Source organism: Patagioenas fasciata, chromosome 7, assembly GCF_037038585.1.
Source record: "Patagioenas fasciata isolate bPatFas1 chromosome 7, bPatFas1.hap1, whole genome shotgun sequence".
Classification (NCBI taxonomy): domain Eukaryota; kingdom Metazoa; phylum Chordata; class Aves; order Columbiformes; family Columbidae; genus Patagioenas; species Patagioenas fasciata.
The window spans coordinates 10,995,795-11,013,490 of NC_092526.1; the positions used below are offsets into that span (position 1 = coordinate 10,995,795).

The following is a 17,696-nucleotide window of genomic DNA, read 5'->3' on the forward strand; positions in this document are numbered from 1 at the left end:
ACTCAACCATTTAATGAGCAATAACACTTGCAGGGATTCTCAACGGATTTGCATCATGTGCTTGGCTCTGTGGTGTCCAAGAGGGACCAGGCTCAGGCTGATGGTGCAGTGGCGCTGCTGCTCTGCCCGGGGGTGGTTCCCACCCAGGTTGGGGCCATGGGTGGTGTGAATGCAATTGGCTTGCTTCTCTTAGCCCTCACAGCTCGAATTTAAGCATGAGCACATTTACTAAATACCATATACACAGATTCCCAATGCCAGCTTCCTTGAATTCCTTGAAAACTATGATTTATAGCTAATTTGTACACATGCATTGCCATGGAGGCACCAAACTTGCTATGTGCAAGACCCATATCGCCTGAATTAATTGTGAATAAAACCCAGACACCTTCTTTGGTTTGCTTGTGAAGCAGAGGGGACAGGGGGGTCCTTGCTCTACAGCTGTGCAGCAGTGGTTGTGGATGTAGCCATGTCCACGGGATCAAAACTGGAGCTTTGTAGGGAAGAAGCAAACCAAACCTACCTGTAGGGATGTGTCTGCGGAAAAGGCAAGGCTGTCATTGTGAAGGCAAACAGAGCGACGGATTTTTTACTCTCCATCAGATGTAGGCAGGGAAGGAGGTCACCTCTGGAGATCTTGTAAACATAACGTGCTCTGTCTTGTAATGTTTGAGTTCGCAGGCTGGATCCAAAGCAAACGGTGGGAGTGCAAAAGAGGCTGTAGGAGGGCAACTGGGACATATGAAATGCCTAGTAAAACAGAAGGTACTCCCATGACTTCTGGCAAGGGATATATAACTTGGCAATCCACAGCCTGTCTGGTAATTTTGGAGTGATGGGAGACACAGGGAGATCAGCGGTTTTTGTGCTGATGAAAGGAGTGTGTATATAATTTATCTTGTCTGAGGTGCTTGAGGCTGTTTCCAGTGGGAAAGCTGGGCTGTAATTAGGTTGCTGATGATCCTTGTATACAAACCCTTCAGCTCTATAAACTATGCCTTCAAAGGCATCCCTTCTCCTAGGGACCGACCAAGGAGGAATTTGAGCAGTATTTCCAGTGGGCTGATGGGTGCCTTTCTGAAACTAGATGCTTGGCAGCCAGCCACTCCACTTACTGACCCTGAAAGCTTTGAAGCCCATTGATTTTTCTCAACCCATCGCTAAACCCCCTGACTGCAAGAGGATGCTTCAGGAGAGAAGTGACCTTACTGGATGGGTTCCTTCATCTGTGTCTGCTGTGAGCTGCCCTGGGCTACATCCTGGGGGAGGCTCAGCTGGTCCCAGCAACCTTCATGGTCCTGGCTGGGACACAGAGGTCTTGTTTGGATGCAGGATACAGTGCTTGTCGATTTAATTGTTTTTAATGTGTTTTAAGGTTTTTAAGGTAGCTGCCCTGTTCTCCCCCATGGTCACCATTAGTGCTTGAACCTCCCAAGGGCAGTGTGTGCCCCTGTCCTGTTCACCTGGTCCCACCTAGGAAGGGGGAGGTGCCCATTTGTCTTGAGCGGCTGTAAAGGGAAGATGAAGGAGCTGCGAGTAGGTATTTTTTTGCCGCTAAATACAGATAATAATTTGATATCTAGGTGTTTCCTACTGCCATCTGTTTGTCACTCTGCCAAGTGAAGTCTCTCTGGTAGCTTTTCCTGTTGGGCTGCTGATGTGTCACCCTGCTCTCACCTTCAGGCCATGGAGAGTGTCACTGCGGGGAATGCAAGTGCCACGCCGGCTACATCGGGGACAACTGCAACTGCTCCACTGAGACGGACAGCTGTGTTTCCAGTGACGGGCAGATGTGCAGCGGCAGGGGCACCTGCGTCTGTGGGAAGTGTCAGTGCACCGAGCCAGGGGCTTTTGGAGAGACGTGTGAGAAATGTCCCACCTGCCCAGGCGTCTGTAGCACTAAAAGGTACCCACAGAGGCATTCAAGAGGGATTTCTTTCTGGTGAGAAGGGGAGCTCTTTGGTTTCTGGGAGGTTTTTCAGCTAAGGAATTACCCCTTCTTTGTTAAACAGGGGTGATTAGCCCCAGGCAAGCCTGCAGCTACTCAGAGCCCACGCTAAGCAACCCAGGAGTATCCCAGGTAGAAGCAACAATAGTTGCTGCCCAGGTCCTCAGGGAGGATGATGTCCCTGTTCATTTCCAGTGCTGTCCTGCTCTGCAGGAGAGACTGGCAACCCTAGTTTTGCTGCACTCTGAGCTGCACATGTCCGGGCTCAGAGAGCGGTGAGCTGTAGAGCAGGGGAGGATGAGGACGACTGTCTGCCTTGCAGCGATGGAAGTGCCTTGGACATCAGCCTCAGTCTGGCACAGAGCAGCAAAGCTGTCTGCCTTGGGCTCAGGCAGGATGAATTTTGCAGTAGCTGATTGGCAAACAATCCCCATCCACCCCCAGAATAAATCCCTCCTTGAGATGGAGATGCATGGCCCTGAAGTTTCTTTTTTCTTCTGCTGTAGATGTGCACCATCTGAGCCAACAACCAGGGAGTCCCTTTTTGAGGGAGGCATCTATATATTCATACAGTTTCTGATGGGTACTTTATCTTCCCCTCCGTGTGTCTTTCTGCAGGGACTGCATTGAATGCAAGCTGTTTAACTCAGGAAGACTGGCTGATAACCAAACCTGCCAAAAGCACTGCAAGGATGAGATCATCACCACAGTGGATGTTCTCGGTAAGTAGGCAGCAGCAGGACTACAGATGATGGGAGCCAATGACTGTGGTGTCACTCTTAAACCCAACCATAGAATCATAGAATTGTTTTAGTTTGAAGAGACCCTCAGGATCATCAAGTCCAACTATAACCTAACTCTAGCACTAAACCGTGTCCCTAAGAACCTCGTTTGAACGCCTTTTAAACACCTCCAGGAATGGTGACTCCACCACTGCCCTGGGCAGCCTGTTCCAATGCCTGACAACCTTTTCTGTGAAGAATTTTTTCCTAATACCCAATCTAAACCTCCCCTGATGCAACTTGAGACCATTTCCTCTTGTTCTATCACTTACATATTTGTAAAGAAAGCCTCAGAGAAAACCTAGTATTTATAAATGTATGTCTGTATGTAGTATACATATGTGCATATGGGGTATGTGTGACCCTCCATCTGGGCTGTAATCTGTAATGAAGTAAAAAAGCCTTTGATTTTAAATAATATCTTAAAATCAAGATTTGTGAGGACCACTACTGCCAGTGCAAGGAGCAAAGACGGTAGGATGAGGTCAGATGAGCCATGAGAGAGTGCAAAAGGACAAAGTATCACCCAAAAAAAGGCATTCTCTAATGTTCTGCAAATTTATCTTGGATGAAATGAGCTTGTAAGAGAAAGCAAATCTGTTTTGGGGAAGATGAGTTCTGCTTTTGTGGAATGGACTGGTCGTCTCCTCCCCTTTATGTCCTCTTCTAGAGGTCACTCCGCATGAGTTTCACTCAGCAGATGACTTTCTCTCCCTTCTTTTCAAGCTCCATTCTGGGAGTCACTAGTTGCTATTTGGGGGAGTAGAGGGGACCCAAACTGTGACAGATTTAAGCACAGTCCTGACCCCAGCCTTAGCAATACCCCTTAGAGGGAGGGATGGAGATCACACAGAGATAAATAACTGTCCACATCTGACATTTCCTCCTCTTCCCATAGTTTATAGAGGTAGAAGTGCTCTACCTGGCTTGTCCTTTCTCTCCCCTTCTCCTCTGCTGCCTGCAGGCAATGTTTTTCCCAGTGACTCTTCTCACATCCAGTGTCTAGCTTTTAAATTATGACCAGCGGGGTTTCTCATATTTGCCTCTGGGAGACTTGCTCTTGTTCCCTCCATCCTCCCTGCAGCTTAGTGGGGTGTGCACCTGAACCAGCACACTGCAAGAGGTTGCAAGGCCCTTGCAAACCACTGAAAGCTCCTTCTTGATGCCTGGTCAGCCTGTGTTTCTTGGAAGTCAAAAAACACTGGGGTTTAAAGCTCAGCCCTCCTGCCTGGGTGTTGCACCATGCCAAAGCCATCTTTTGTGCTGACTGCACCCTGGGAGGTGAGGCTGGGCTGTGGTTTGCCAACCCCCTGCATGGCTTTGAGAGAAAAACACAGCCAAATTTCTGTTTAAAGACATTTTGGGGAATTACCCTTATTCTTCTGTTCAACTATGGCAGTCAGATTGTGAGTGGTTCTGAGTTCTTGGTAGGTCTGGGCACTCTGCAGCTTGGGGATCTGGGCTGCTGGGGGAAGAGGTAAAGCAAAATGTTCCTAGAGAAAGTGCTTGTGGACTATGACTTATTTACAGGCAAACTCAGCCAAATCCTTGTGTTCAAGTGGTTTTGAGTTATGTAGCACATGTCGAAAGTCCCTGCTGAGAGGTGAACACTGATATTTGTCACAGAAAACATAGGTCTGCATTGTTCTGGCAGTGGAGGATGGGACCTTCTTAAATATCAAATTGCAATGAACACACATGCCTTTTGGCTCTGGGTGTGAAGCAGCCAGCACTTCAGAGTTTAGTAGAGCAGAGGCATCTATCACTGGGCTGATGAGCTACAACGATGCCTTTTGGGAGGCTTATATGACTTGCATTGGATTCTGCAGGGTCACCTACACTTCTGTAACATTACATTTCCATTCCTGATGGTTCCAGAAAGAAGCTTTCCACATGAGAGGAGTGTGACAGGTCCAGTGCTGAGCTGAACCTGCCAACAGCACACATTAGTGGACCTGAAAGCTCCACGGGGCCATCACATGTCTGTCTGTGGATCTGTGATCTCTGAAACCTAGTGAAGACCAATAGAGATCATCACTATCAAGACTTCAATCACAGCCTCTTTTAGCAGAATAATGGTGCAAATATGGGATTGAAAGCAACTGGGCCTGGAGGAACTGAGATTTGCTGTTCAACTCAGAAGGGCATTAGTCACGAAACATTAAAGTTTTATCTATATTAATCTAATTAGTACTTTGCTTTGTAACAATCAGCACTTCTCCATCCCTACCTTTGATAACACTGTGTAGGTAGAGCAGGTTCTGCTGTCCTGAGGTAGGAACAGCTGAGGTTTGTCCACACCAGAAGCCCCACCAGGACTCACCAGAGGGGCAGCTGCATCTGGGCTCAGAGCTGTTGAAATGGAGGGAATTAATCTTTCAGCTGAAAGCAGGTCAAAGGCATTGGAAGGGAAGACAAACAGACAGGAGAGAGATAAAGGGCTGGAGTAGTAGTCCTGATTAATGCGATCATTTTTCAGTGTGACAGACAGGCTCTTGCAGAGCTGCCTGGCGTGGCCAGAGATGTTGCCCCATCTCCCTCCTGTCACTGTCCCTGCAGTGGGGACACCCCACAAAGCTGTGGCCATGCAGGGTGATAGCTCTGCTGAAATCTCCCCTGCAGCTAGAGCTGCAAACCTCAGGTGACAGCTTTGCGAAACCTTTGTAATGGCTACTGTGAAGCAGCATTCCTCAGGAAGCACCTTATAGCAACCAGAGCAGCTACAGGCTCTGCCTGGTGCTGTGATGTATTAAACAGGCAACCAAACTGTGTCCATATGGCCATGGGAATCAAGAAGTCACATATCTTGCTTGTCCCTCATCTCTGCATCCTCTCCTCCAGCCAGCTCCTCCCTTCCCCCTCCCTCTCTTCTCCTCTTCCCATTTTCCTTCTATCTCACCCTTTAAAAACAAACTTCTCAACAGCTTCCGGAGCTGGAGCTGTTCAGCACAGCTGGAGCTTGAGCTGGCCATGGGCTGCTGCTGCTGATGGCCCTGGTTGTGTCCTTGCAGGCTGAATCTCTGCCCCTCACTTTCTCTTCAGCTTCCACCCTTCAAGAAATGTAGCAAATTAAAAAGAAAATGGCATTTATTGCCAAAGCCGACTTGTGCGAAGGAAGGGCATGTGTATGTGTGAGTTCTGTCATGTTTGACATGTAACATTTGCTGAGTGCCACATTTTCTCATGCAGTAAGTCTGGATGCTGCTCAGTTACAATTTGCATGAATTGTGATCAATCTGTGCTGCTTTCCAGGCTTGCTCCCTGTTCCTCTGCTCCCGTGGGAAGCCTTGTTGAACTTGCAGAGGAGGATTGTGCTAATTCCTAATATTAAACCTGCCAACTAAGCCAACCAAGTGCCATATTGCAACTTTAGACATATCCTGTTGAAAAGGGGGACTAGGTCAAAATCAGGGGAGCCCACACCATCAGAAGTTGTTAGGGAGGAAGTAGCTTAAAAAGAAGAGGGTGTTGGAAGCATTTGTGTAAGAACTTAGGATACAAAAGTCTGCAACTCTGCATCTTGTTCCAGAAACAGATGACCAGAACGCAATCCTCTGCGCCTACCCGGTGAACAACTGCGTCATGAAGTTCACCTACTCAGAGCTTGCTAGTGGGAAATCCAACCTCACCGTCCTCAAAGAGCCAGGTTAGCCCTCCCTTGGGTTTCCTTTTGATAGCACAGGCTGCCTTGGGGGAGCTGATGGGCTGCTGGGGAGCCTGGCTGATTTCACTGCCTGCACAAAGGCACTCATGAGCAGATGAACTGAGATGATTTAAAAAGATAAAGTGTTTTACAGTGCTGAAACCCACCTCCAAATACTCGCAACTCAGTAAAATAGGAAAACTCAGTAAAATAGTGAAACGCGCATCTGAGCTGCCAGCATTGCTAGCAAGCAGCTGAACGGCTTTTTGGCAGCTTGGGATGCTGAAATTAAACCCAGCCTATTTACATGGCAAAAAACGTGCCATTTACTGGTTTGGAGATATAGCCATTGGGAGAAAAATAAAACAGAAGGGGAGATATGGTCCTGCTGCTGGTTAAGTCGGGATGTTAGGAAAGCCCCAGAGCACCTATGGATTTCTGCATTTCCGCAGAGCTCGCTCTGGGCTGAGCAGCATAAGGGCTGTGTGTCCCTGCTTCCCTCCCGGGGCTGCTGCAGACAGCTGTGCTTCCCAGTGTTATTTTAATCACGTGCAATGCAGTTTCTCAAAGAAAACCCCACGTGGTCCTGCAGGATGAGCTGGCGAGCACCCAGCATTAGCTTCTCGCGATCTGCTCTGGTCCTCTGAGGCACAGGCCAGTATGGGAAAGACTGAGAGACTGCACATTTCATTTTATTTGTGCAGCAGCTTGGTACTTAATTGAAAGACCAGTTGATTAGCTGACAGTTAATGTACTTATGTAAAGTGCCTAGTGATCACCTGCGTCCATGTGGGCCAGAAGCTGATCTGGCTTTTGCCACAGGCACCTTAACCCTCTGTATCCCACATGGTCAGCCAGCATTAAAACCAGGCATCACTCTTGGACAGTAGCACTGCAGCACAGCTTGAGGCTCAAAGCGTGGTGATGCATCCTGGCCCCAAGTGATGTCTACGGGACCTGTGCCTTTGACCTGCCTCTAGTCAGCAATTTTATTTTTAAAAATCCCTTTGGTTTCAGAGAGGACTGTTGCTTTTTCTTTAATTTACTCACTGCTGCTAGCATTGCCCTGAGGTCACCTGCTCAGTGGCTGTGGTCAAGGTCATTACATCCCAGTATCCTGATCCGGGACACACTTGCACCAGAACTAATTACGTTCTCCTCCTTGTTACAAGCATGCAGCTCAGCCCCCAGCGCCGTGACCATCGTGCTGGCAGTGATTGGCAGTGTGGTGCTGATTGGCATCATCCTGCTGGGGCTCTGGAAGCTGCTCGTCACCATCCACGACAGGCGGGAGTTCGACCGATTCCAGAGCGAACGTTCTCGGGCCCGATATGAAATGGTGAGCCCTGGGTGGGGGTGCAGCTGGAATATGGGTAGGGGGTTTACTGCTTTTGGAGATGAATGCACATTTCAGTCAAAACCTCTCCTATGAGGAAAGTTGGGGTTGTTCAGGCTGGAGAAGAGAAGGCTTCGGGGAGACCTTATTGTGGCTTTCAGTACTTAAAAGGGGCCTATAAGAAGGACGGGTACAGACCTTTTAGCAGGGCATGTTACAACAGGACAAGGGGTAATGGTTTTAAACTGAAGGAGAAGAGATTCAGGCTGGACATGAGGAAGAAATTTTTTTATAATGAGGGTGGTGAAACACTGGCTCAGGTTGCCCAGAGAGGTGGTCGATGCCCCATCCCTGGAGACATCCCAGGCCAGGCTGGACGGGTCTCTGAGCAACCTGATGTGGGTGAACATGTCCCTGCTTGTTGCAGGGGGTTGGACTGGATGAGCTTTGAAGGTCCCTTCCAACCCAAACTATTCTATGATTCTAATGCATTGCTATCACCCAATTACTTGTCACAGGAAGGGGGGAATAATACACATTTTTGCCATGACATGGGTTTTGTTACTCACCTTCATTATTTTTGTCTGCTCTTTTCTCCAAAGGCATCTAATCCTCTCTACCGAAAGCCTATTTCCACGCATAACGTAGAGTTCACATTCAACAAGCTCAACAAGTCTTACAACGGTACAGTTGACTGATGGGGTCTTGGTGCCTGGGACTGCTGTGGACAATTGCTTGACTGTATGTGCTGCTTCCCCACTTGAAGACGGGATCCTCTTCAGGGGGGAGAATCCCTCACAACAGGACTGGTTGATGACCAAAGCCTGTTATTTGCACAGTAAGGAGAAAAGTCTGGTTTGTTCTGGAGGCACGGACACGAAGGCAGGCTCCCCGCCTCTGCCAATGGACACCAAGCCTTTTGTGACTCCATACACCAGCTTTCTGGATGTATTAAACCTGCCAACTAAGTCAACTAAGTGCCATATTGCAGCTTTAGACATATCCCGTTAGAAAGGGGGCCTAGGTCAAAAATCAGGGGAACCCACGCCATCACAAGTTGTTAGGGGGGAATTAGCTTAAAAAAAAAAAAGAGGGTGTTGGAAGCATTTGTGTAAGAAATTAGGATACAAGAGTTCTGCAGTCTTTAGGATTTTTTTTTATATAAAAAAATAAAACTATTGTGCATATATGATGCTGAGAGTAAATTGTTTCCTTGCTGAGCTCCCCCCCCGACAGACTGAACAGGATCTTGTGCCTGCAAGCGCAAGTGGTGCTGCCTGATTGATTTATTAATAGAGCCTTATCGGTAAAAGCATGGCTATAAAAATAGGAGCTGGAGCTGCAGTGACTGCCGCGGAAGGTATGTTGATTTAATACCCTAGTGTTGACCCAGGGTGGGGGGTGCCACAAGGAGCTCTTGCTCCTTGCCAGCAGTGTTAAACAGACCGAGAGAAATGGGAGTTTAGGCTGAGGAAACTAAATGAAACATCTTTTTCTTGGGGTGTGCAGGTAGGTATCTGGCATGAGTGCCTGCAGGAGGGCAGCTGGGAGCACACAGCAGCTCACCCAAACCTCTGATGTTTTACCAGAGGACAAGAGCTGCGGGGTGCAGTGGAGCCCAGCTGGAAAAGCAGGGGAGCCCTGAGGGCTGGATAAAACTCAGTGTTGTTGCTTCACAGCATACATTTTGCTTTGGTTTTGTTGTTTTTTTTGCCCCTCAAACTGTTCTCCCAGCCTCATCTGTTTTCCTCTGGAGCTGGCGTCTGGGTTACCCTGGGTGACAGCTGCAGCTTTAAACCCACACAGGGTTTAAACCCACACAGTCACCCACAGAAGAGAGAAACTGGAGCAGTTGCTACTGCCTGGTTTATTGTTGTGTTGTGTTTTTTTTTTTTCCAACCTTTTTTACTTGTCACTTTGCCCTGAACAGATCACGCAATAGTCAGCTGAAGGAAGTTTGCCAAGGAAAAGCAAAAACAAATTGTGCTCATTGTTTTGACTTGCTCTTCTCACTGGAAAAGGGCCATGGGCCCATCCTTCCGGATTTATTTATTCTTTATTTGGTTTTGCCTCTAGAAACAGAAGCTTGTACTTGCTCAGTATAAACAGCTCTCCTTCAAGAATTTTATGGTCTCCCCCTCCTCCCACCAGCAGCACTGAAGAAATGCAGCAGACCACACTAAAAATAGCCCGAAACAGGGATTTTTAGGAATGCAGCAAGTGGCACATTGGCAGAATCGGTGCTGATCAGGTGAGGTAAAAATAACCAGAACTAAAATCCCAAACAAATTAAATTTGGGCTCTGTCTTCCCACTTGATTCCACTAAATTTACCCGAGCAGGGGAGGAGGCTGCATACATGCTGAGAACAAGTGCAAGGGCAGCCTCTGGTAAAATGCTGGTTCTGCCCCTGTGTAACCCACCCATGTGTGGATTGGGGGGCTGTGCTTCCTCCCCCTGAAGTGCCACAAGCGACAGGACAGGCCTGACCACTGCAGAGAGGCATCTCTTCAGAGTTTCATGTTTCCTACACAGTATTGAAGTCCAGGGCTGATGTTTACAGGCTGAGATGTTGTGTATTAAATACCTGGGACTAATGCTGCCACCTGGGAAGGAGTATCCATGGGATAAATAAGGTTTTTGTGACCATCCCACAGCCCAGTGCCAGGCTGGCAAGATAGATTTTGTCACTACCATGGAAGAAAAAATAGAAAACAGTCAAAAAATAATCATCACAAGTAAACAGAGCAAGTTTCAGCTTAGTTCATGTGACTGTCTCACAGAAGCTGTACTGCCCCAGGCATGGAAAGGGGGAGCAGGAAGGAAAGTGGAGGGAAAGGAAGGGCAGGAACACTTAAAACCAGCTTTGCCATCCAAAGCAGCAAGCACTGTGAATACAGATCTGCTGCCATTAATTCATGAGAGACCAAGTAGTTTAAAAACAAAGCCAACCCCTACATTTTCTTCTTTGTACTCCGAAAGGAAAGGCACGGGCAGTGCCCCTGCCACCCTTTCCCTTGCAGATTACCTCTGTGCTGCGGCATTTCCCAGCAGGCTCGGTTAGAGCTGAAAAAACAGACAATTAAGGCAGTGGTAGGGAGATGAAGTTTGACTCATTGTTTGAGTAGGGAGGGTGCAGAGGAGGAGAGCAAGGGCCTGGGGACAGGACTGCAGATGCCCTTCCCCTGCATGGGGACACTGGGTTGTAAAGCAAACTGGTCTGTGAAGTAGCCAGAGAGCAATGTGGGGAGCATGTAGGTGAGGGAAGAGAGCCACAGGATGGCCTCACAAGACAGTGCAGCAAAAAAATAGGAAATAGGGTTGATTGCTGTCAGCAAAGAGCATCCTGCTGCCCACAGCGCTCAACCAGGCAGCACAGAGCAGCCCCCCAAATTTAGCTTCTCCACAAGGTTGCATCTAAATGAAAAGAAGGAAGTGATGCTAAGAGCAAGAAGGCTTTGCTTTACTGTGTAAGCAGATCTGCCTTTACCCTTGCAAGGTTAATGCCAAGCAGAGTCATGGGAATGGTATATTTCAGTCAGCAGCAGTTTATTTGTGTCTGTAAATACAGGCAGCCTGACCACAGCAAACATTCCTGAATGAAAACTTCAGCAGAAGCCATCGAAGGGTCACATGTGATGGAAAAATAACAGCGCTTGTCTGGCCAAGCTGGAATCCAGATGCCATTGCAACATCAGCTCCTCCTGTTTCCCGAGCCACAGCTGGTGGCTGCTGCTGCATGGCCTTAGGGCTGGGGCTCCCCAGTGCCTTTTCCCTCTGCTGCTGGTGTTCCTGGGGCAGTAAGCATCACATCATGCCTTAGGAAAACTCAAGGCCAAAGGCAGTATTATTTGCTTTGTTAACCATGGAGACATACTGTAACCCTTTGCTGTAACACCAGCCAGTGGGACGCATGCCTGCTTTGCATCCTCTTTGCCCTGTACGGTGGAGTGAGAAGCTGCTCAACAGCTAAAGGCTGAGCCCAAGCTTTAGAAGATGAATGTCTCACACTCTTTAACCTGTTTAATGTTGCATTTCTTCAGCCAAGTGGAAAGCAACCGAGCTAGTGTATTGAGGAGAGGGTCACTAAGATTCCTGGAAAAAACACCAAAGTGAGATAACTGACTGTATCAGCAGCATGGTAGCATCTCCTGACCTTTATATTCAGCATCATCTCTGTATCCGAACACGCTTTGAAATGGAATTAACTGTTGTTTCTCTACTTCCTCTTCACTGTCAACCTGCAAAAATCCAAAACAATACGAGATGATAGAGACACAGGATTTGATCTCATCCTATCCCTTTCTCTATTCCCCACTAGTTAGTGCTGGTATCCACTGGATGCAGCCCAACAGAAAATCCTCCATTCTCCTCCGTCATGACCCAGAAGGGTCACCCAGCCTGTGGGTGGGCAAAAGTTGCAACTGTGAGTTTGCAGAACTCTGTGATGCACAAGTACAGGGAGGATTAATTTCCTACATTACTTTATTACATTTTACTACAGGTCATCACTATCAAGGCAAGTACACTTATAATTACTATGTATATACTAAAAATTACTACTGGAAAGGAAATATATATTTCAACAGTAGCATGATCTATATTAGTAGCAAGTCGATATTTGAATATTACAAGTTACTATAGAATTACCACTAGTAAAGCAGCAAATATACTTATCAGTAATTACTTAGATGCATGCCTCTCTCTATATATATATAATGTTACCAGTACCAAGTGCTTACCAAACCCATCTCAGAAGTGGGGCCAACTGGACAAAATCTCACTTGGTCGATGATCCGCTCATGGAGCCTGGAGTCAGCCCAGCATTCCTGGCGAGGGTCCACTCTGCCAAGGAAATGTCTGCATGGACACTTTTCTCAGAGAAAGAGGATCCATTTTGGCTAAAAAGTAAGTCCTTTTTATATCACAGAGGCATAAGAGGTTGAAGGGCACCACCACCTGGAGCAGCTAACAGATGCTACTTATCTCTATTTTTCACCTGGCACAGTCAATAAATGATGATGCTTTCTACTCTTTCAGATCAATTTTTGTATATCCAGACTGTTTTTCTGTTCTGTCAGAACAAAAATTGATGGTTACCAACTCTTCCTTTCTCAGGATGTTTTTCCCCTTTTCCAGACTTTTTTCACCATTCCAGATTATATGTTACTGTTATAGTTCCTTGGTTTTGCACTTTGCATTGATAGTATCTTGGGCTGTCTTCCATTTCTTGGTACCCAGCTGCACTTCAAAGACGCCAGCTCTGCTCCTCAAGGATGCTTCTGGTTGCCAGGCTGGCAGGTATTTTCTCTGCCAGTATTTGAGCAGAGGTCATCTTCTGTGCAATATTTTTCCCCCTTTATAACCAGGTTACCTTTATGGCTGCTCCCATCTCTCCAGCCCTTGGCCTACAACCACTGGTGGGTCACTAGAATTGAGACTACACCCTTCCTGGTGTGCCTCTCTTGCCTCCTAATGTGTGAGGTGGAGGACACTCATGGCTATGTTGGTCCCAATGTTGTTGCAACTTCTGAGAGAGTTTATTGGTTGAGGCACGAATATACAGTACCAGTTTGGATAAAAGTGACCATGCTTTGATATGAAATGATGATACACTGCAGAAAAGCATGAATGCTACAGCTAGGAGGCAAGCTAATGTCACTGAGATGCACGGTGACCATGCTCTGTGGTCTGGCAGCCAAGATGACGGCCATGGCCGGCACTGAGTGGGGGCTGCTCTTGGATTCTTTGGTGGACATGTTGCTGAATAACATTCACTTCATGTTCAAGTTGTTTGACTTTGTCAGTGCAGAGCAATGGATACTATTCATTAACACATAAATAACCCCCTGAGAGCGTAAAAGATAATCCAAGACCCAGCAAATATGGGTAGTTGTGGCAGCTGCACCACTCTGTGTTCAGACAACACCAACATGCAGCCTGGAATGAAACCAGCCCTGCCATGCAACCCATGAGAACTGTGCCAGGCCACGTCTTCCCAGCGACCAAAGAGCTTAGGCCACATCTTAGCAGGACTAACAGCACCAGCCTGAGTTGAGACTAGACAAAACAAAACCTGCTACAGATACACCAAGGGGGCGTTGCTTAGCCCGGCGAAAAGGAGGTTGAGATGAGACCTTATTGCTGTCTGCAACTACCTGAAATGTGGTTGTAGCTTGGAGGGTGTTTGTTTCTTCTCCCGAGTAACAAGTGATAGGGCAAGAGGAAATGGCCTCAAGTTACACCACAGAAGATTTAGATTGGATATTAGAAAAATTTCTTAATGGAAAGAGTTGTGAAGCGCTGGACCAGGCTGCCCAGGGAAGTGATGGAGTCACCATCCCTGGAGATGTTTAAAAGACGTATAGGTGAGGCTCTTAGGGACATGGTTTAGTGCCAGAGTTCGGTTACTGGTTGGACTCAGTCTTAAGGGTCTCTTCCAACTAACATGGTTCTATGACTACCACTCCATCACTTTATGCTGTAGATATCTGCAGCCCCCGGGCCAACTGAGCTCTCCTGCACGGCAGTGGGCTGCACAGAGCTGATCTCCCCTTGGGCAGAGACGCCTCTCATGGTTACTCCTCAAGGTTGAGAGACGCCTTACACAGCATGTAATGTCTATAAGGAGGTAAGTGACATTTTATGTTAGGCCTAAAGGTAAATTGCATGCTAACAACATTTATATATCCAGCTATGGCTTAATTATTAGAAGTGAACCAAGTGGTAAAATGTTTGCTGCCTAAATCATCATCTAATCACCATCTAAATTATGATTTAATATTTTAAATCATTGTCAGATCATTGTTAAATCACTGTTTAATTAGTATTCAATTATTGCTCAATTACTATTTGATTACTATTTGTTTTTCATTTAATCATCGATTAATTATAATTTGATCATTGTTTGATCATTAATGAATCCTTTTAGTTAAATCTGCAATTATGATTTCTCTTAATATTTCACATGTAACAGTAGTCAATTGTGAGAGGGAGCTAATCTCTGTCTGGTTCCTTAGCAGCACTTTGAGTAATTTCAAGTGTTGCAGAAATATCAACAGCAGCTCATCCACACGTTGGAAACACATGTACAAACTTAGGAAACTTAGATGGTCTTGTTATTGTGGGCTTAGACACCCTTCCCTGATTACCTACAGGGTACTGGTTGCATTGAAAGAAGTCCAATTTTGAGACCAAAATGTTTGAGGAGTGAGATGTGCTACGGTACAAGTGTCAGCTGTGGTGGTAGACTATTAGAGGTATTAGTGCTGCAAAGCCAGAACTATCCAGGTGTTAAAATGTTGGCCACCAGCTTTGCCCGGAGTCATTGCCATGTTTGTAGAATGAATTAGAAAAACACGGATTAGAAAAACCATTCAATTTTGTTAAGCACATGAATCAGAGCATCTAAAAGGGGTTATGATCTGTACAGCCAGATATGTTGTTTGGGCCATGTCTGTCCCCATTATCATTTATACCAAGCCAACCATTACTCTGTAGGCAAGAGAATGTAGAATTAGGACCAGTGAGATTATAGTATCTTTGACAATTCCTGTTATTAATGTTTTATGTAAGATGCCAGAGTCCATTAAAACTCCTTTTGTTCATAATTGTTCATTCATTATTTCAGGTCCATGGGGTTTCCAGAATCAATACAAGCTTGTGTTCTGTCTCATTGACATTGAAACAGTACTTGGGCGTGATTGTAGTATGAAGTGTAATTAAAATTGCTTGTCTTCCCCACCCAAACTGAATTTGTGTCCTGGGGCTTCATAATGCTTCATAATGCACAGTGAGGCCTTATCATATGAATGTGCTTTGAAAGGTTGTTGTTAATAATTTGGTGTATTGGGGAGTAAGTATGCCAAATTAGGTTGATATCAAGATACTTCAGGGACAGGTTTGGCTAACCAGCAAAATTTGGCATCTAATGATTGAAGGTGGTGTAAGCAAAACCAACAATCCAATTTGTCATCTGCTTGAGAAACTGTGTTCACAAATTGAACACAAAGTGATCACTATTCCATCCTTGAGATAAGGGAACAAGCCTGTTCCTTGCAGGAAATCCCAGAAGTGTCTCCATTGCCGGTCATGCTCCTGTTTGCCAGGGCGTTGCTCTGTGTCAGATTGATTAATTTCAGCATTTTGAGCATTTTGTTCCTTATTCTTATTCTTCTGACCTCTCTTTAGTGTCTGGACAGCCCTGACCTGGCCTTGCCTCTTACAGACTATCGTTTCAGGAGCGCTTCACCACCCTCTTTGCCTCCCCATAAGGGCTGTCCAGTTTTGCAGCCCTTGGGCCATGATGGTGTCCTGGTCCCTCATTCTTTGGCCCTCCAGACCATGCATTTTGCAAGAGTTTTCATTTTCCCGCTGCTGCTCTTCTACTGCCTTCTCCCAGGAATCCATGACTATCACAGAAGTCCACTTCTGATGCCAATTAATGCCACAACCCAGAGGGTTACCTGGTCTGCGGGTGTGCAAAGAACACAGTTGTGGCTTTGCAGGACTCTGTGATGTACAAGGACATGGAGGATTTATTACCTGCATTTCTTTACTTCGTGATGGTTTACTACTCTCATGGCAAGTATCGTTACAACTGGCAAAATAAGTATACCTATACTACAACAAATTATTACAAATTACTACCAGAAAACAAATATATACATTTTTCACAGCTCTAGCAATCAATATTAGTAGCAAGTCTACATTTCAATATTACTAGTTACTATAGCGTTACCACTAGTAAAGCAGCAAATATACTTATTAGTAATTACTTGTATGTGTACCTATATCTACATATATTCAAAAATATTACCGGTAGCAAGCGCTTGTCAAACAGATCCCAGCAGTGAGATCAATCAAATCCATCCCAGAAATGAGGTCACTCAACAATAGACAAAGTCTCACTTGGACAATGATCCACAGCATGGACTCTGGAGTGAGCCCAGCATACCCTGTGAGGGTCTGCTCCGCCAAGGAAATTTTGCTGGGAAAACAGGTTTACGTGCAGGAAAGAGGCTTCCTTTTGCATAAAACTTAAGTACTTTTTATATGACAGAGACATAAAAGGGTGTAGGACACAACCACCTGGAGCAGCCAATAGATGCTGTTTTTCACCTGGCACGGCCAATAACTGGTGATGTTTTCTATTCTCTCAGACCAATTTTTGTTTTATCAGACTGTTTTTTCTGTTCTGTGAGTTAGAACAAACATTGACAGTTACCAACTCTTACTTTCTCAGGATGTTTTCCCCCTTTTCCAGACTTTTTTTTCACTTTTCCAGACGATAAGTTGCTGTTAGAGTTCCTTGTTTTTCACACTATCTCGGGCTGTCTCTGCTTTCTCAGTACCCAGCTGCACTTCAAAGACACCAGCTGCACTCCTCAAGGATGCTTCTGCTTCCCAGGCTGGCAGCATTTTCTCTGACAGTATTTGAGCAGAGGTCGTCTTCTGTGCAATATTTTCCCCCTTTATAGCCAGGTCACCTTTATGGCTTCTCCCATCATCAGCCTAAAATGATACCTCTCAGCAAAGCAGAAATTATCAGCTGCAGGGGACACTGCAGAATTTTCCCCTCTAAATAGTTCTGTTTGCGAAAATATCTTTTGTATGGCTGTTAGGTTGGTGCAAAATGAATTGTGGTTTTTTTGCGTTGTTGAAATTTGCCATTTGATATTGGATACATTCTTAAATAAAAGTGGTTATGTCATACATAATTTTAATGCACTTTTCTTGCTTTGTTTTTTGTGAGGTTTTTTTTGTTTGTTTGTTGGTTTTATCGTTGTTGGTTTTTTTTTCTTTTTTGCTACTGCCTTATTGCTTGCTGTTTATTTTATATTTATTTTAGACTACGGAAATTATGTCATACAAAAAGCAAATCTGAGCAATTTTCTTATTGGAGTTCAAAAATGGGTGGAGACAACTCGCAACATCAACAACGCATTTAGCCCAGGAACTGCTAAAGGACGTACAGTGCAGTGGTGGT

The 17,696-nt window shown here is 45.9% G+C and overlaps 1 protein-coding gene across 1 annotated transcript in view; it reads left to right on the forward strand.

Annotated features, from left to right (window-relative positions):
• The window catches only part of ITGB5 (integrin subunit beta 5), a 61,127-nt gene extending 52,226 nt beyond the window's left edge, over positions 1 to 8,901 (forward strand). The window contains exons 11-15 of the mRNA XM_065841162.2: positions 1,684 to 1,906; positions 2,567 to 2,670; positions 6,260 to 6,376; positions 7,546 to 7,712; positions 8,312 to 8,901. Coding sequence (XP_065697234.1) covers positions 1,684 to 1,906; positions 2,567 to 2,670; positions 6,260 to 6,376; positions 7,546 to 7,712; positions 8,312 to 8,407 — 707 coding nt within the window. The 3' untranslated portion in view covers positions 8,408 to 8,901. The remainder of the gene's footprint in view (positions 1 to 1,683; positions 1,907 to 2,566; positions 2,671 to 6,259; positions 6,377 to 7,545; positions 7,713 to 8,311) is intronic.
• The last annotated feature ends 8,795 nt before the right edge of the window (positions 8,902 to 17,696 follow it).